The sequence below is a fragment of the Serinus canaria genome, chromosome 2 (genome assembly GCF_022539315.1).
Source record: "Serinus canaria isolate serCan28SL12 chromosome 2, serCan2020, whole genome shotgun sequence".
Classification (NCBI taxonomy): domain Eukaryota; kingdom Metazoa; phylum Chordata; class Aves; order Passeriformes; family Fringillidae; genus Serinus; species Serinus canaria.
In genome coordinates, this window is record NC_066315.1 from 81,885,273 (window position 1) to 81,904,998 (window position 19,726).

At 35.5% G+C, this 19,726-nt stretch overlaps 1 protein-coding gene across 1 annotated transcript in view; it reads left to right on the top strand.

Annotated features, from left to right (window-relative positions):
- The window catches only part of ABCA13 (ATP binding cassette subfamily A member 13), a 168,886-nt gene that overhangs the window by 51,485 nt on the left and 97,675 nt on the right, over window positions 1–19,726 (top strand). The window contains exons 21-29 of the mRNA XM_050971110.1: window positions 2,002–2,115; window positions 2,729–2,819; window positions 8,519–8,695; window positions 10,712–11,012; window positions 11,830–11,944; window positions 13,136–13,465; window positions 14,408–14,477; window positions 15,485–15,619; window positions 17,019–17,156. Coding sequence (XP_050827067.1) covers window positions 2,002–2,115; window positions 2,729–2,819; window positions 8,519–8,695; window positions 10,712–11,012; window positions 11,830–11,944; window positions 13,136–13,465; window positions 14,408–14,477; window positions 15,485–15,619; window positions 17,019–17,156 — 1,471 coding nt within the window. The remainder of the gene's footprint in view (window positions 1–2,001; window positions 2,116–2,728; window positions 2,820–8,518; window positions 8,696–10,711; window positions 11,013–11,829; window positions 11,945–13,135; window positions 13,466–14,407; window positions 14,478–15,484; window positions 15,620–17,018; window positions 17,157–19,726) is intronic.

Genomic DNA, 19,726 nt, shown 5'->3' on the forward strand with positions numbered 1-19,726 from the left:
TTGGAGTCAGGCTTGCCAGGACTTTTCTGCTATAATTTGTCTACTTGTTTTCTGGGTTATATGAATTCCTAGTATTTATTGTGCCTGCGGTGAGTCTGCATCAACCACTTCTTCCCAATTTGCTTGCTCTTCCACTTCAGGCTGTGGCAGCTTCTATTTTAATACTCTACGTTTTTATCTCCAGCTGTAGTTATTTCTATTCTCTATTTACTGCTACTCTTTATTGTAATTTATTATTAGTATAAAAAATTAAAACTTCCTTAGATTTCGAAATTATTAGTCTGCATTAGTGGCATCTTTATTTATAACTTTGCATTTGTTATTTTCCATTTCCCTCATAACAAGGGAATTTTAATCAGGAGGTTACACTACAGTGAGTAGTTCAGCTATTTAATCCTTGAGTACTTTTGAAATTCTTGGCTGGACATTATCTTTTCCTGGAACCTGCTTATCATTCACTTTGTGAAGTTGTAGGACTTTATTTTTTATAGCTGCTTCGATAAGAGATTCTCCAAAGTGGGGAAGGCTTCTGGCACAAGAAATTCTCAAATCCCTATGGTCATCAATGAATGAATGAAAAAGCAAAACTACTTTCAAGTGAACAATACTATTATTATTATTATTATTATTATTATTATTATTATTATTATTATTATTATTATTATTATTATTATTATTCCTTTTTGCTGTTCAGAAAGAAGTTAAGAAGTACTAAGCTCTACTGAGCCCAGATCTTAGAAGCCGCTTGGTATAATAATTTCTAGTGGTGTCTGAAAGTTTGATCTCCTTGTGCTCTGGTGAGAACTGTAGTTGCTCTCTCCTGGGGAGAAAGCCATCTCCCAGACTGCCTGTTTGCCACCCTTACAGCCTTCCTGCTCTCCTTGATCTTGTCACCATCATGCCTGGTCTGGGGCTTTCAGTCCATGATTTTTCTGTGTTGCTTCTGATCAGAAGAACTTATTTAGTTTACTTGACAGCAGGACTTAGTTTAACACTTAGGATCACTTTGTCTTTAATCCTTATGAATGATCACTCTTTAAAGTGGAATAGGGATTCTCATAGAAGTTAAATGCATGATGTTTTTCGAGCAAACAAAATTAAGTGCAAGGTCTCTTTAGGGTGTTCTGTGTTACAAAGAGAAAGAAAGAGCCACCAGAAATAGTTTTCTCATGTTATGCTAAGAGTGAGATTTTGAAAAAGGCACTTAAGATACTATGGTAGAAATTGTATTCATTCAACAGGAATTATTGCAAAAATCGTGATCCCAAATTGGAGTTTACAACTCACTGCAGACACTCTTTGCTGGAAAATGCCACAATTTTTATCATAACAACTATGCTGGATTGTTCTTAAATGCTCTTCTGTGACTGATAACACCAATTTAAACAAAGATACTGCAATATTTTCTAGTCTTGAGTATACTTATGATCTGTTTAAAACAGGCTGGAAAAAAATTGCTGGTTGTTTACGAGAGAAATTGTAACCTTCTGTTTGACTGGGACAGAAAATATTTTGCTTTACTCAAGTCCTTCTGTGTGAGAGTATTTTGAAAGAGATTGATTGATGAGTTCTATTTATTGTCCAAACTGTGCTTCCAAATTTCAGTTTTATTATGTACTCAGTTAAACTAGTTTGAATAAAAGACCCACAACAGAGAGGCTTTCTTTGGAATATGTCCCAACTGTATTCATTTTCCTGTCTTTCTCAAGCACCCCCATGATACTCTCTGTGAAAGAGACACTATAAAATAAAGAAGTCTTTGTTGATACTTCAGGTGGGAAACATACAGAACACAGGAAATCTTTGATTTACTTGGTATAGAAAAAAATGTTTAATTTCTTAGGCAAAAAAAAAAGAAAATGTGGATATTCCTATTTCTGATTGTCAAAATGGAATGGAAAGGAGTTGCACAAGACCTAAAGCATGCCAGTTTTTTCTGTTTCTTAAAATTGACTGTGTGCATGTTTCACTTCATTTGTTCCCATGTATTTTTTTTCCCAGGCTAATTTCACTTTTGGTTTTGTGGAAAACTTGAAGAGTTATTCTGAGACATGGCTTAGGATGTCTGAGGTTTTCAAAACCAGTGGAAATGTCCTCACAGTCTCACGACTGCAGGTTGGTGAACTGTGGGGGTTCCTTCAATTTTCCAACTTTCTGCTGTTTGATCTAGACAGTATTTCTATACATGCAAAACTACTCATATATTTGACTTCAGATTTAAAAAGAGCTGAAAAAGAGGCAAATTAGCTTAAGGTTATTAACCTAGAGACTGATGCTGAGAAACTTCTGACATGAAAATACTTAAAAGCAATGTTGCCTCACTATCTCCAGTATTGGTCCAGTATCACTGAACAACAGGGGAAATAAAATGGTGTTAGTACTTGTTTGTTTATTGTTTATGTTTGCCAGGAAGGTGTGAAACTGATGAAAAAACCTGATGAGGGAAATATGGACTATAAAAGAAAAGCATTCTTCTTACTGGAGTTTTTCCAATGTACATATTTGTGCCTTCCTCTGTCACCTCTCCTAAATCTCTTTCCTGCCCCCCTGCCATTCATTTGAAATGTGTGGCGTTAACCTGTTAATAAGGATATGGACAAAGCTAAATGACTTCTACAGTGTCATGCAGGAAATCTTGGTAATGGAATTGAACATTAATACATATGTATATTTTGTATTTTCTTAGAGAAGATAAGCCTGAGGTAACATCTATCAATTTGCATTTCAGGAAGCACTGCAAAACAATTTTGTAAAGCATTTCATAGAAAGTAATTTGGATATCAACATGGAAAAACTCCTCAAAAAAATGCAAGCATATGGTACGTATATGAAAGTACCTGTAATGGTTAGCCTTGTTAGACTTCCACTTAGAACTACATTTAGTTGAAATTGAATATTTTACTTGCATCAGTGATACTTGAGTAAGGCAATAAGAGACTTTACCCTCTTGAGTTAGTCTCAAATGTAATTGTCTGTTTTCTTTTGAGTGACTGGATAATTTGAATTTCAAATGTTGAAACAATATTGGTTACTAGTCAGAAGTGGAAAAATGTCATGGGAGAGTCTCAAACATATCATCCATACTTAAAAGGCTACAGTAGCCACAGTTCCATTAGCTAGAAGTATATTTTTGTAGTAAATTTTGAAGGAAGTAAATAGAAAATGAGATTGGATACAGTGTGTTTGATAAAAATCTCTCTGTATTTGTTTTCCATTTATTCAGAATCAGTTGTGTGGGGTGTCCTTGAGCCTCAGAAAAGCCTGAGAGAGGTTTATAACAAGGGAGCTGCACTGTCAGTAGGAAGCAACCTGGGTCAGTCCCAACCCTGGGATAGCCCAGTGGGGTCAGGGGAATGATGCTGAGGGCAGAACACAACCCTGTGGGAAGCAGTGTGGACCCAGATCCACAACCAGATGTGAAGTGGTGGGAGCTGCAGCCTGGAGCAGGAGCAGGTCCAGTCCCAGCTTTGTGCAGCTCTGGTGGGAAAGGAGTGGCCCTGGTTCGTTGGTCTGCCTGCCAGCCTCGCCCTGGGCACAGCCATCCCTGGCTGCTCCCTTTCTGCATTGGTAGTGACTCTAGCAGTCAAACAGAGAGCCTCCAGAGCTAGATGGATAGCCCAAGGGGGATGGTTCTTCATGGAGGAGAAAAGGGAATTACTATTTTGACTAATTTGGGATCTTCAAGGATTTAAGTAGGAGAAGAGAAAGGGTTATGCTGTAAAATTTATGTTACTTAATGATTTTACAAGAATTTGATAACTGAAAAAAATTCAGTATGTCCAGCTTTTAGTAAGGTAGGTGCACAATCATTAAAATGTTTGCCAGCATGTTCCAGAAGGAAAACTCTGTGCTGAAGCAGATTCCAATGTCATTTAAGAAAAGTTCATGATTTTCAGAATCAGAAAGAGAAAAAAGTGGGATAAAATGCAATAAGAGACAGTGGGACATCAGGGAAAAAAGGAGCAGAGTACTTCCCAGAGGAGGATTGTGGTAGAAAGGACAGATCTGTGTGGTTTCAGGTCAGTGCCTGTTAGGATCATTACGAGCCAAACAGAAATCTGTTCCAGTTGCTTCCTGAGGAGGAGGGCAGGGATGACCTCACAGGTAACCCCCCCTGAGGAACTTTGTGACCCTCATTGCTTTGAAAAAATTGACTTTATAGAAATGTAAGTCATTAAGTCTTCTTAACAGTCTAAGAATTAAGACTGCAGCTAAAATAAATAAGTGTACCTGAAATACACTCTTACTGGTTCTCAGAATCTGCCTCTAGGCAGAAGATGGACAAAATTCATGGAGGCTCCTGAGAGCTTTTAATGAAGTGTGCTCTCAGTCTTAACTTAAGTATTACTGCCCTGAGCTGGTGCAGACAGGTTGTGAGATTTAATAGAAATCTGCCTTGGTTTGAAGGCTTTCTTTGAAGACTAGGGCTTCTTGTGCACTCTTTCAGTAAGAAAAATGGCAAATGGCATCTGGAATTCAAACTGGAAAGAATCTGGGCTCTGTGTCCTCTGTAGGCAAGGGACTCAAATTCGAATCTTCTATCTCTTCAGATGATTTTCTTGACCAGTGAACAGCTGGCTAGTCTGGCCTGGGCACAGCTCACCACTCGAGGTGAAGATGGATCATAAAACAGCTAAAAACTAAGCCCACAGAATCACAATGTTGGAAAGATAGGATGGAGGAAAGAGCAAGTCTTTTAAACTTCAGGGGGTGCTGGAAACATAGCTATCTCAGTCTATTAGTTGAGTAATAGCTGGATTTTGTTTGTGTAGACCTAACAATAAGAACTACATGACAGGTTATGGACAAATATTCCATTAAATAGATATGATCTCTGGAATTATCAAATCCATCTTCGTTGACGCAAGCAACGTCAAAGAAATCTGTACCTGTGTTTCTCAAGCTATAGCTTTTTAACAGAACTAAGGACATTTAATAATATGTAATAAACTATTAATAGTTTGGATGGTCAAGACAAAGTAGGGTTTGAGTGGCTCGTGAAACTAGGATTTCCTTATTTTAAGGGAACACAGTTGGTAAAATTAGCGTCATATAAAAACTGAAAATCAGTAGGGGCTATAGATCACAAGAGCATTTATGCCTCTGTGAAATTGATTTCTCCAAAGCACCAGAGCACTCCTCTGCATTTATTATGCCTCTTTGTATGGATTCACTTGGTTGTTTTACTTCTTGAAAAATGATATGCACTCTTGTTTTTATCTTAGCTTGTGTACTTTTTGTTCATTTTATTGGACCATAATCATGTGTAACTTTACTGTAAACCTGTTCTTATGTTTGTTTTTAAAAATTTCATTAATCTTATATTGCATCAGCTGTTCGGTCCTGTAATTACCTTGCTTGCATCCAATTAAAGCCTTGAATATATCCATGTTAATGGTTATACCACTCACAATCTTTTTAATTTTCATCCAAAGCTCCAGCTTTCTAAAATCTCCTGATCTCTGTGATTATGTCTTCTAACTAAAGCAAATATCTTCTTTTATCACGTGTACACTCTCATAGAGATGACTTTAATTATCCTCAAATACAAGGTGCTTGCCTTGGTATAGTTTTTATTTCTCTACAATGATATAAAAAATGTTAACAGACTTAGTGACGGTTTTTGCTGTGCTATTCCTGCTGTAAAGTGTCACGGACAGAGTGGATGGATGTAGACCTCTTCCAATGTCTCTATAAAATCATCATGCTGCAAGACCTCACAAGGTTATCAATTTCTAAAACTTTAGCAGGAGTACTGTGACATATTTACTCAGGTGGAGCAAGGTAAATATTTAGGCTGAGGGCTAAAAAACTTGTGGTTTTCTTTTTAATCCCTTTACTTTCTAAGCTACTTGAGTGTGGGCAAAGCAATTGTTTTCCTCTATGCTTGCTTCGCAGCCCAGCAACTTGGAATAATTTTCTACTGATCTTATATAAACCCTGTCCCACTAGCACTTGTGAGCTCCTTGCTGGGCACAGTGCTTACAAACCTTCAGGAGGCACTGGGAGGCATTTGTGCTGTAAGCTCCTCTTTTAAATTCTTGCTTGCTGAGTCTCTCTCTTGTCCTTCTTCTGTGATTTCTTCCAGATATGAATTTTTTTTTCACTGTCAAGGGCTCTCCTTACAGAGGGCTACATGTGACACCGTGTATAACAGCCAGGGCAATAAAAAACAGGATCAAATCAAGCAGCTTTCCTTTGTGCTACCCCTCTGCTGCCCTGATAGTAACCACATAGTTATGTGTGTATTTATAAAGCAGGAAACAAATTGCTATAGTGCCATCACTGAAAACTGTGCCACCACCCAATCTTCTGACACCTAGAAAAATTCTTCTAATTTCTGACCTAAATGTATTTATTCCTGATTTAATCTAATTTATTCTTTCAGCAACTTTTTATTTTTACTTAAACAGCTCTTCTACCCAATGGTTTTACATAAACCATTTGTATTTCTTCCAGTTGCTTAATGATAGGTTGTACAAGCTGAGTGGAAGATGAGGGATGACTTGATTTTTTTAATGAAATATGAAGAGAATAGTGATCACAGATTTACCAAATTTTTAATCCATAATTGTTACATTTATAAATGGGAAAACACAAGGTCTTCAACTCTATAGATCTTAATTTTAAAATGTTCATGCAGATTGCATTTTTTTGTATAGGTGGTATTTCTATGATGGAGTACAGAAGTTCATTAAGACAATTAAGCACATTAAGACAATATTTTTTTTCCAGATATATTTGTGTATACCACACTCCAAGCCAACAGCAATACAGATGTTATTTCTTGTACTAAAATATTCAACGATTTAAGTCACGAGAGAAGCTTTTCTTAGCTAATTTTTGATTCAAAGTAAGGTCTTGTGTGTATAGATATCACTCAATGATGGAATGCTTTCTGTAGGAGAGGACCTGAAGGATGATACAGTTACAACCCCTCTGCCATGGGGCCAGCTTTCGCTAGACCAGGTTGCTCAGAGCCCCATCCAGCCTTGCCTTCAACACTTCCAGGGTTGGGGCATTCACAGCTTCTCTGGGCAACCTGTTCCGATCTAAACCTACTCTCTTACAGTTTAAAGCCATTCCCTCTTGTCCTACTAGTATATGCCCTTGTAAAAAGTCTGTCCCCAGCTTTTTTTAGGCCCCCTTCAGGCCACGATAAGATCTGGAAGGTGCTATAAGGTGTGTCTGGAGCTTTCTGCTCTCCAGGTTGATCAACCCCAACCCTCTCAGCCTGTCTTCATACAAAATAATGCATGTAGGGTTATGTATAATTGCATACACATACATAAAAATGTATGTGAAAACCCTGACATTTGGGCTTAATGTTAGGAATATTCTTTTCTCTCTAATGCTGTAAAAAAAAAAAAAAAAAAAAAAAAAAAAAAAAAAAAAAAAAAGGGGGGCAGCATGGGTGTTTCCTTTAATGTCCTCCTGAAGGATAGCCATAAATAAGACATTTATTATCTCTATTCTGTTATGGTTTCTCTCAACCTATGAATTCACCTTGCCATTGTTTGCCTAACTTTTGAATTCTAGCCTGTCAGTTCCTCTGCTTTTTCTCCTTGTGCACTTTATCCTTCTTGCTGTTAATCATGCTTCTTCTTCAGACTGCTTCATACATTTTCTACTTATCTGCCTTCCTATTGTAATATTTCCTGTGCTGATGCTGAGTATGTCTATGATCCAGGATTTGTTTGTCACAGCTCTTATTGTAGGAGGTCATCACCTATTCTTTTTTAAAGAGTATATCTTAATATATGTTGAAAGATTTAAGATGGAAAAGTGTGTTAAATGTTTTATAGCCTCATTTATTACCTGAAATTTAGATGTTTTATTAAATCTAGATAGCATGTTTCTAGCTCATGATATCCTTTTAATTATTCTCTCAAACGTAAGAATATAGCATTATCCCTACATTCTCTACCAATGGATGAAGATCTGAATTCCTCCAAAGGTTGAGTTTTTTAGAAACCAGGTTTTGATTGAGGTATGTGTTCCTCCTGGATCCATAGATAAAGCAAAAATGAAGGGATTATTAGGCTTTTTTCAGATTTTTTAAAATGTAAGACTCCTGTCAAAATGCTTATGCTCTATTTAACATGGTTCTTGAAATATTCACAGTATCAAGGAGAAAAGAACTGGATAATATGTTGCTAAATGAGATATTAATATCTATTATGATATCTGAAGTACAGTAATTCCCTTGTTTTTGAGGGAGTAGTTATGGAAACATAAGAAAAGGTTCAAGGGTGTGGGCTCTTTCTAGAACTTTGCTAGAATTTGTTAGACTTTTATTCCTCTGAAATTGAAGGAAAGAGTAGCTGAGGGCTTGTAAAAGCCACTGAAACATGAACTTCACTTCCACAAGGTCACACTAAAATTTCTATGTCTTTTAAACTCTTTTTTTTTTAATACAATGAGGATTTACTCTTACAGGATGTACAAGTGATAGCACACCTTTCTGTTCTGATCACTAAAACTAAGCAAGTTCAATTTGTTTCCTTCCTCATCTTAGAAACTATGACTAACAAGATGCTTAACAGCTCAGCAAGTAAACAGATTGACCTGTTGACACAGCTTGTTGTAAATATCTCTTCCTGTGTGTTACTGGACCGTTTCCAACCCTTTGACTCTATACAGAAATTGGAGGAGAAGGCTCATGAACTCATGCAGGAAAATAATCTTTTGGCTAGTAAGTACCTTATGTAAAACGTATTTTTACAGAAAATTTCAGACTTTGTATTTGCCTGTGTTTTTTGATAAGGTAAGTAAAGGTTACACAGTTTAAAAGCGTACATTAAATCACATATAATACAGTCAACATAAAGCACATTTTAATGCTGTAATGTAATCTGCAAAGACTAAATATATTGTTTTAGCTGTGGAATGGCCAAATGAATGAATCCTTGGAGTCTCTTATTTCTATCAAAATGTTTAAAAGAATGGTCATAAATATTTAAAGAAGAAAAAGGTAAAAAAATGTGGAACACTGAGGAAACTTAACAAGATGACAAGGTCACCTAGTTTACATTCTTTCAAAATTTATTTTTTATAGTCTTGACTTTTCAAAAAGGAGGAAAGAAATAGGATTTATTAAGATCTACTCTTAAACCCTCAGAGAAATTAGCTTGTTTATTCAGAGTAAATAAGTTCTTAAGAAATTTCTTTTCTTCCTTGGGATTAAACTTTTTCTCTTTTTCCTGCATTATATGCTTATTGCTGAGAATCAATTAATTTAACAAAAGATTTTAAAAGGCAAGAACATTTTCTCCTAACATACGCACTTGTCTTGCAGAAAATGCAGTAGATTGCATGTAGTGTTTCCCAAAAGATAAGTCTTCTTAAGTCTATAAAAACTGCTCCACAATATTTTCCCTCCATCTTTTTGGGGGTTTTTTGTCCCCCTTATGCCTGTAAGTGTATAACAGAAGACATGAGAAAGAACGTGCAAAGAAGGAAACTGTTCAGTCTGGAATCTCATGCTTGTTTTGTGACAACCCTCTATCAATATGAAACAAACAGGCTGTACCTTGAGACAAGGAAAATTGCTCAGGAATACTTTGGAGAAGGCAAACTGTTTGTGTCTTTAAGGAAAGAAATGGACAGATAAGTCTTGGCCCCTCAGAAAACTGAATGATCAAATTATAGTTTCATTTTTCTTCCACTTACCTAGGGAAGGGTCATATGCTAATGTAAATCAAGATATTTTGTGCAAGTATTTTCCAGTACTCTGGCCTTATTTTATCCTCACATTATTAGAGATCAAGAAGATGGCATTCTAAGGAGCGTAATGTGTCCAACATGTCAATGTTCCATGCGCTGATGTAGGCATACATTCCTTTCCATAGAAGGATATTAAACTGGAGTAGAATTTTCCTTTCTTTTTTTGTGGTCTTCAGAACCTTCATAACTACATAGAATGTCTTAGAAAATCAACTGTTTGTTTAAATGGAAAAATGAGATTGGCTGGTTGAAAGAAATCTGGTTTGCAGTAAAGTATTCTGTATTTTATTATCTTTCAGACAACCAGATGGTAGGTGTAAGATATCTCTCCCTTTTCCCAAGGAAGAAAAGGGAGACATTTAGAATTTATCTGGAATTCCAAAAATGTCTGGATCACACAAAAGAGAACACAAGCAGTTTCATGTATTTGGCTTCATCTTTATAGCTCCATATTAAGCTTTCATCTGTTTGGTTGGGGTTTCTTTACAGAGAGCTAGAGAATACAAGCATGCAAATTCTACTGTGCTAAACTTCTGCAACTGACTTGAAGATTAATATCAGAATAAATTTTAGTGAGTTGGTGCTGTTTACTTTGTCATCTACTTATGAAAGCTGTTGATGCTTTGATGCACAAATTTTATGGCTGCTGCTTTTACTGTGGAACTGATATCAGTACCCCAAACAGAGCTAAATGTGGATGCAAAAAGAAAAGGATGCAGCTCAAAAAAAGACAAATCACCTCAGACAAAAATAATTTTTGCAAACCCATTTATCATGTGAATCGTCTCTTATATTTCATATTCATGAACGTGAAAAATGTGTCTCTGAAACCTGCCATTTTTGAGCTTGGAATCAAGAAATTCTGGAGGCCTGCCCTGACAGATTAATGCATCCTATATCACATGGTAATTAGCCATGAGTTAGCTATGGAAATAGCATAAATTATATAAGCTTAGTTATGAAGCTTCCTTTCTTCTTGTGTCAGGTATCATCTTCAGTACACCAGAGGACAAGAAACAAGATTCCAGCAATCTCCTTCCAAGACACATTTCATATACAATTAGAACCAGTGTTCTCTACAGCATGAGAACAGATTTGATTAAAAATCCAACATGGAAATCCCATCCCCACAAGTTGCCAGCTGATGGGTTTAAATACAACCATGTCTTTATTCCTCTTCAAGATATGATTGAAAGGGCAATTATTTCAGCACAGACTGGGACAGACACCTCAGAGACAGCAATTCAGGTGCAAGCCATGCCTTACCCTTGCCATACCAGTGATCTGTAAGTAAAATTTCAGCTTTTTAATTAGATGTATTATCCTCGTTAGATTAGTTCTAGAGAACTTGGGATCCTACTAGGTTCCCACTTTTCAGTGGGTGAATGTATATCTCTGCAGAGTCTAGAATAAGTGCATCCAATACCAGAGTATTACAGCATAGCAAATATTGCCCAACTGCTGTGTTTAACATGACATGTTGTACAACCTTTGTCTGGCAAACGACCCCTTACAAAATGTTTGCAGCCATAGTGTGGAGCAGTGTTCTGGACAGTGGCTGTGTCAACATAGTGTGCAATTAGCTTAAATTATTGTAAGAGATCCTTTATCCTTAGTTGTCCTGTGTACACAAACTGTAAATTTGTCCCTTGAAGGGTGGAGTTGATGAGGCAAAAGTATAAGGTTGTTCTCTGTAAAATCATCAAAACATTCCAACTCTGAGATTTGAAAATTCAGCAGGAACAAATTAAAGTGGAGGGAAAATTGACTGGGTCATGTTATTCCTCATCGTCCAAATATATTACTTTGACATTGACACAAATCTGAATTTTGTTTGACTTTGAATGGAGCCCTAAAGAGTAATTATATCAGCTGTATTGCTTAAAATACTACAATATATAAAATTATTATAATAATATCATACCAGTACGTACATTTAGCTTGTTACATAAAAAATAAGTAATTCTAACCAGATCAGGAATAAATCTTATTGTTCATGTCAGATCTTATTTTGAGAACAGTTCCAGTATTAACCTATTAACATTTTACTAGAAAATAGTTTACCTTTGTGGGCTGAAAACTCTTCATACTTTTCTTTCATAGATTCTTGAACAACATAGGGTTTTTTTTCCCACTTATGATGATGTTAACATGGATGGTTTCAGTTGCTGGTATGGTTCGCAAGCTGGTTTATGAAAGAGAAATTCATCTCGAAGAGGTAAGAGTCAGATTAACCTCTGAAAAGAAAATCTAATGATTTAGGTGTACTGAAATACCAAAGTTGTGAGGTACTTTTAAGTACTCATAATCCAGATGGCTTTGTTTTCACTTGTTTCCTCTGGGCAGTAGGCTCTAGTTCTGGCTACCAACTCAGTTTCAAAACATTATTTGAGCATCAGAATGCAAATATTGTCCATGAGACAAAAAAGCAACAAGCAAAAGTTGAAGCTGGAAAGTGTTATTTGGGAAGGCCTTGTGATTAGAATGATTTGGTTTGGATCTTTTTTCATGTTTTGTTCTGTGTACTCTAGTGATAAAATTACCTAAAATAAGTTAAGAATTTTTTATGAACTGTGTCATTACCAGAAATAAAAGGGAAATTGTATACCAAAAAAAAAGGAGACAATTATTTGCTTCTATCAACAGCTAGTCTTCACAGGTGCTAAGCATTTGGAAGGTCAGGGTCCTTGTGATCCATTTTCTATAGAGATAAATAAACTTTTTAAAGAATTACTCTGATTTCACTGTATCAGCACAATTACTGCTTGAGTAAAATTTTTAATTTGGGGAATTATTGAAGAATTATCTAATTTCTCTAATCTTTCTGTTGTAAGGTAAACTTTTTTAATGCTCCAAAATATTAAATCATCTTAATTTTGATGATCTTATGAGAACTGCTTCAGAGGTTTTATTAGATTGTATCCAAAAGCATATTCTTAGAAAAAGAGAGATGTACTTCATACCTGGCTAAATTATTATTTGCCTGGTAATGCATAAAGGTTACAAACTGTATGCCTCTTTCAGAAGAGCAGCAGGCTGAGAAAAGAATATTTGTAGATATATTGCTGTGGATATTCTCAGTACTTTTTAGCATATAAAAAGGCAAGATCCTAGCTGGAAGAGCCAGTAATCTGACATCTGTTTTTGAAACGCTATGCAAAAGAGAGGTTTGATGAGCATGGTGATTCCTTGTGCTCATGTGTGATGATCTCAGAGACTTCCCTGTTCAATAACATGTCTGATCCAGGAGAGAGCACAGGACAAGGGCAAAGAAACAAGAAATTTAAGGGGAAGATGACATCCTTTGGGAAGCTGGTAGTGTCTCAGTGACAAAATGTTTTGTTTAAAAAGGAAAAAGGAAAAGAAAGTTTGCTTCCTGACTTTAACTCTCTGCTCTGTTGTCTTGCAGTATATGAAGACAATGGGTGTGTATCCAGCCATTCATTTCTTTGCTTGGTTTTTGGAGAATGTCATTGTGCTCGCAGTTAGCAGCTGTGCTCTGGCCATCATTTTAAAAGCAAGTGGTATCTTTGCTTATAGCAATGGCTTCCTTATCTTCCTTTTCCTCCTGGAATTTGGAGTTGCAGTCATCATGTTAAGCTATTTTTTGGGAGCGTTTTTCAGCAGTGCTGATACAGCAGCCCTGTGTGCCAGCCTTGTCTATATGATCAGCTTTTTACCCTACATAGTTTTGTTGGTCTTGCAGAACCAGCTGAGTTTCACCAACCAGATTATAATGGTAAATATTTCTTCTTTTCTAATTTTTCTCCTCCAACTGTGCTGTGAATTTCTACAGATTCAGAACTTCAGACCATAATGTATTTATTTGTTCCCATGTTTCTATTTGCTTTTGTAATATTGGAAATAAATCACACTAATAAATCTCCAACTGAGAAAATATTTAGAAGGTAAAAAAGAATGAAAAGTAATGTGCCAGGACAATTTTGTAAATCTACAGAAAATATCAGGAAGTTGCATTCCTCATACTCGTGAGTTCTCTTAGTGTCTTGACCTCAAAATATTTATAACATTAGTGTATTTTCAAGATCAGCTGATGACATGCAATTCCTCAGAGTCATTATTTTTTTGGAAAAAAACTAGTGATTGATTTAATGTTAATATAATTGGAGAATAGATCAGAAATTTGTCCAACCATATAATCTGAGGTATCAGTGTTTCTTTGGTTTAGATTCTTTCAGGTCCTTTCTTGTTCTGTGTATTCTATAGCCTGTTTTATGTCTTTGTAATGTCCTAAAATGCTATATCACTGAATGTGACATCAAGTATCACCATCATATAAAGAAACCATATTTCGCACATTATGGATTTACTATTTCAAAATAACTCATTAGTTAGGCTGGTGGAATTAGTCATACACTATTAAAAATTTTTTTCAGCTTATTTTTTCAGTGTCAGTTGGTCAGATAAAATAACACTTTCCAGTATTAATAACTAGGTCAGTGGAGCTCTGTTAGGTGGAACAAATACTGCTAAGGTTTGTGGGGGAGTCCATAATATTAAAACATAAAATGAAATAGCATCCATTATCCTATGTGGAGGGAAAAAAGGTCTATTTAGTTTGGTTTTGATTTTAGTATCACAATATATTTTATTTCATAGGACTTGTTAAAAGCATGTTTTTATTTGATGTTCACATACTCTTTCTCCTCTGATGTTGTAGTGTCTTCTTTCCACAACTGCCTTTGGGCAAGGAATATTTTTCATTACATATTTTGAGGGCCAAGAAATAGGTAAGGTCTTTGGGTAGGAGAAAAGCTTTGTAATGATTATTTCAAAACCTACAGTTGCAAATGTTTTTCAATCTGTTCTGAAAAAATCTCTAATAAATTAATAAGCTGGATCATGTTCAGGTATATGATTGTAATCTTTTTTTTATTATTATTATGGCAAGAACAATATTCATGACAGTGGATATTTCAAACTATTGAAAAATTGTCATAATGGGACAACAGTTTGTAAGAGTGGAAGAGACAATTGCAGAATATATTTTTAAAATTTCTCACCAGGCACTTCATCAAAATGACTCATCTTTACTGAAGGAAGGTCAAAATGTGTTTTAGGAGAAACTACTTACCTTGAAAATTTTGGAAAAAGAATTGTAGAAATAATATCATGATTTACTCTACTGAAAACAAAGTGGCATTTTCAGTTTAAAAAATGCAATATTTTTAATAAATTTACAATTTTGTTAATTTTCCATTTAGTAGTATGGTAGCTTTCTGTAGCACCAGTGTTTTTCCTTTCATGTCTTCTGCAATGTATTATTTTCATGAAGCAATTATTCAGTGAGTTCATTCATGTTTATGTCTAAATACAGTCAATGCATGCTATGCTTTTTAGTTAGAATTCACAGACTTAAATCTTCAGATTTAACATTATAAAAATAAACTTTGTGTAATCCTTTTCTTTATATTAGCAGAGTGGCTTAAAGCCTGATTAATTTTGTCAGTATTATAGTTCTTTTCCTTTTACCAAATTAAGGGCCAGCTAAAACTTCATAAACAAGCCTTTCTACATCATCTTCTCTACATTTTCCCAGGGTCGCCTGCTGTTCTAAACACAAGCTTGTAGAGGCACAGAATTTTTTTTCTGTTCATTAGGATTACTGTTATTAACTATGGCTTGTCTTGTGCTAGTGCGTAAATGCCCAGAACTGAATGGTATTGACGTGTTTGTGATCTTTAATTCTGTTCTGATCTAGCTCTGACCTTTAAAAAATCATTATTATTACTACCAGGAATTCAGTGGGATAATGTGCACCAGTCAACGGCACAAGGAGGATACATGACCTTTGGATGGATGTGCTGGATGATGTTCTTTGACTCCATTTTATATTTTTTAGGTGGCTGGTATTTCAGCAATATTATTTCTGGTAAGATCATGGGCTTGTTCTTATTTCACGTTTTTGAAGAAGTTATTTAATATTATTCATCCATTAATATTTTCACAATAATTCAGTCACTATAGGAAACACTTATTGTGGCATTGTCTTTCTTGGTTTTATGCAAATAAAACAAAAATGTGTATTTTTCTGAGTTATGGTTCTGTTGTGCAAAACAGTCTGACTTTCTTTGGGGACTGGGAAACAACATCTTCCAAAATGCATAAATACTGACTAGCACTAACACATGGACTAGAATTTGTAGCCAGGCATGAAATATCTTTTGTTTGCTGATGGGCATGCCAAATATTTTATAGAATTAGGGATTTATTGGATCTTCAGAGTAAGAGAGCTTAGAAGCAAAACTTCCTGGAAAAATGGTGAATCTCCTCTCAGTACCTGGGCTGAAACGCATGAGCAACAGCATGTTTTTATATCAAAAAAATTTCAGAGAGCACAGTAACTTTATCTTGTTCCAAATTAGTCCACAGTCCAGTGTATAGAGAAAACAAATTGATCTTCAAGTATATTTTCAGAAAGTAGTGGTGTGTTTATTTAAATTTTTTCATGAACCAAGTTTTAGAAGTCTTATTGAGTTGGTTGATGTATTTTTAATCATGGCCTCATGCCTTGCTGTATGTTTTACCTTTCCTCTGATGATTTACCTTTCCTCTGATTTGCATAGGTCACTTTTTCTTCTGGCTACTTTGTATTTCTTTGTTTATTAAATTAAAATTAATTTTGCTTTGAAAGATAGGGGTGGAAGGAATATGCAATTGAATTTGATAAACTTTATCTTCAATTGACACTTGCCCTTCATGGTCAACATAATGACACTCCAAATAGAGAGAGTGTGTATTGTGTGATGGGTAAGTAATGCCTGAAATATCAGGCACTGCCAAAGATTAGTTTGTATACAGGACTGTGTTTTTGCCCTTTTTGTTTGTGCCATAATAAGTGTTTCTTTTGGTGGCTGATGTTTTTGCATTTTGCAGATATAAATGGAAGAACTGGTGCAATGGACTACTTTTATAATAAAATAAATAAAATAAATAAAATAGGCTCTTTCTCTTGGCAGACTATTTGGTGCATTTTCTTCCCTATGGGTTACAAGATTATGTTAGGTCTATGATTCTGTTACACTTTGAAGCTGATTTGGAGACAGAGTAAAGCATCACTGAGGCTTGATTATTTTATGGACAGACCTGGTTTTATGAGCAAATGACTTTTTTTTTGTATTTTATTAAAATTTTTAAGTAAAGAAAAGTATTTGGGCTAATTAAATGATCTAATCAACTCATTGTAAGCAATAATAGGACATTTTTAGTCTACAAACAGATGCAAAATGACTATAAATTTTTCAACAGTTTCTATCATAATTCTAACATAGGAAAATTTGGATTGAAGAACCGGTGGTACTTTCCCTTTACTGTTTCCTACTGGAAGAACCTGTGTGGTACAGAGAGAAGCAAGAGACATTATCTGAATTCTAATATGTTTTTCTTCAATGAAAAATTCCAAGAAAAAGGTTTGTGGTAACAAAATTTGAACAATGACTTTGTTTTCTGAATGGTGTACTAGTCACAGTCAATCTGCTTTGATCATTGCTTGGTCCTGTATTATATGTTTAGATCTTATCCCTTTCTCTCTTTCATTATGTAGTATATACAATGAATATTGTATAGTAACTGTTTTATTTTGCTACCTTCTGTAATGATTGATTAATTCTGTGAAAACTATTGTACAGAAATATTTAAGAAAACTCTTAGAAATATGTAAAATAAGTGTCTCTTGGGTTCATCCTGTCCTAGTCTATTGCCACTTTGCATTGTTTGGATCTTTTGGAAGCCACTGAACCCTTTCATACTCTTAATGAATCCCAAGCGTGTTGGGCTTTATTAACTTTTTTTAAATTTGCTTTTTGGTTTCAGTGGAAAAATTAACTTTGCTCACTTCTTTCTCTTCTGTTTCTAATTTCCCTCTTCTATAATCATTGTTCTTTCTGTTTCTGCTTCTTAGCCATTTGTCTAGAAAGCTGTTATTGAAACTAATTTTTTATCAGCCTCCACATAATTTCACTGCTCTTCTATGTATGTTCACTTGCTTACAATTAATTCAGATTTTTTTACCTTTTTCCCCCTTTCCAGTTGCTTTAAGGATGTTCCCACATTTAATTTAGGTTTTGGAAATGATAAAGTAAGTCACTCTCACCTGTATTCCATCTTGGGCCTTGGAGCACCATGATGGGTTGTTGTGCTTATTTTGGGAGTTAGAATATCTTAGAAATGATCTAGTTGTCTGTAGCATAGTTGAAGAAGCTGAACAACTCAGCAGTTTTACATACAGGTGTCTCCTAGATTGGAGCAGGCTTCAAAATGTCTTGAGGTTCATTTTAAACCCTTGTGGAAAAACAATTTGTATGAGTTTTGTCTGAATTTATGCAATTTGGAACAACTCCATTTTGTAAGACAATTGTGTTTGGTCCTTACATAAAACGAAGATTTCCAGGGTTTCCTGGGTTCACCAAATAATGTGCAGAAAACAAAGACTTAAACTTCTCTGCCTGACCAGTTTTAGTTTGGATTCTGGCTTGTTATTTAAGTGATTTCCTCATGTCATGCAGTTGATAACAAATTGTGTGTGAATGGTAACACTGTCTGCAGCAAAGGAGCTTGCTGTCCTTTAAAAGAATTGTGTGCCATTGTACTGACAATGGAATAAATGCAGCCACAAAGCATTTTCTAGGAAGAGCAAAGTGACTTGCTTCCAGGCAGTTTCTTCACTTGTCCCATACAGCCCAGGCAAGGGCTGGTTGAGGGGGCACGGAGAACATTTAGGAAATCAGAGGTGTGTGAGGGAGGAGCTGGAAGTGTAGGTCCTACCAGCTGGAACTACAACTGCAGCAGGGCTGGCAGTGACCAGGGTGCTGTGTACCCACTTGGAGCTCCCCTTTGGAGGAGTCCCAGGGTAAGCAGTTTAGTGCTGGGAAGTAACTTGGAGTTCTGCCTCTTGAGTCTTTCTTGAGCTACATCATCTGAGGCCCCTCTGCACTTAAATGCTTTTTTGTTAATTTAAAGGATGTAATTTAGGAAAATTAGGAAACAGCAGAAAGGTTCCTAGAAGAGAGGTGCGTGTGTGGGAGATCTCAGTAGTGCCACAACTGCTGGTAGTACCTTGCTAGCAAGTGACCTCAAGTTTAGAACTAATTTTTGCCAGAAGCTTAAAATTGAGTGTGAAAGCAGCAAAACAGCTTCTTTATTCACAGTGTAAACAAACAAATCATTGAAATAATTATGTATTTTTTATTTATAATTTGATTTATGTGATTCAAGATTTTTATGTAGAGGATGGTTCTCTGTTCTTGTAATATTTGCATTTAATTTATGTAAAAGTATTGCAAAGAATATAACTATAAACTGTAAATATCTTATGTGTGTGTGTATGCAGAAGAATAATTCTCTCTTCTCATAATTCTCAGGTATAACAGTTTGTTTCTTTGGACTAACATTCCAATCTAGCTTGCCTTTGTTTAAAAATAAAATAAATCAACTCACTGCCAGATCTCTAAGTAGAAATGAGTCAATAAAAAATTAAACATGAATAATGTAATGGGGCTGCTGTTGACTGTGCTCGTGTTTGGAAAGTAGTGCAAACCTGACATGGAAAGGAAGGCAACTTCACTGGTGTCATATGGCATCTCAATTTCCTAAGGATGTTGCCTCACAGCAAGAAGACTGTTGGATATCTGCTTGCCTTGAGCACCTTGAATTATGCTAGGGCTAGGCTGCTGCTCTGAATAGTTTCAGAGATCTGCTTTGCTTAGTCGACTGAGGGGAATTGAGAAGATTAACATCCTGCGCCTATGAATGTTATGCCAATATTGTGTGGCTGAAACTGGATGACATATATGAAGTAGCTTACACGGCTAGAATATTCTAATGCTTGTGGGCATTAAAAATATCAAGTAATGTTATTATAGGTATTTTTTATTATAAATAAGATATAGCAACTATTTTACGACTTTATCAAGGCATATGTAGACATGCACATAACTTGGTGTAACAAATGGGCCAAATTCTTAGCAAATATTAATTGGCA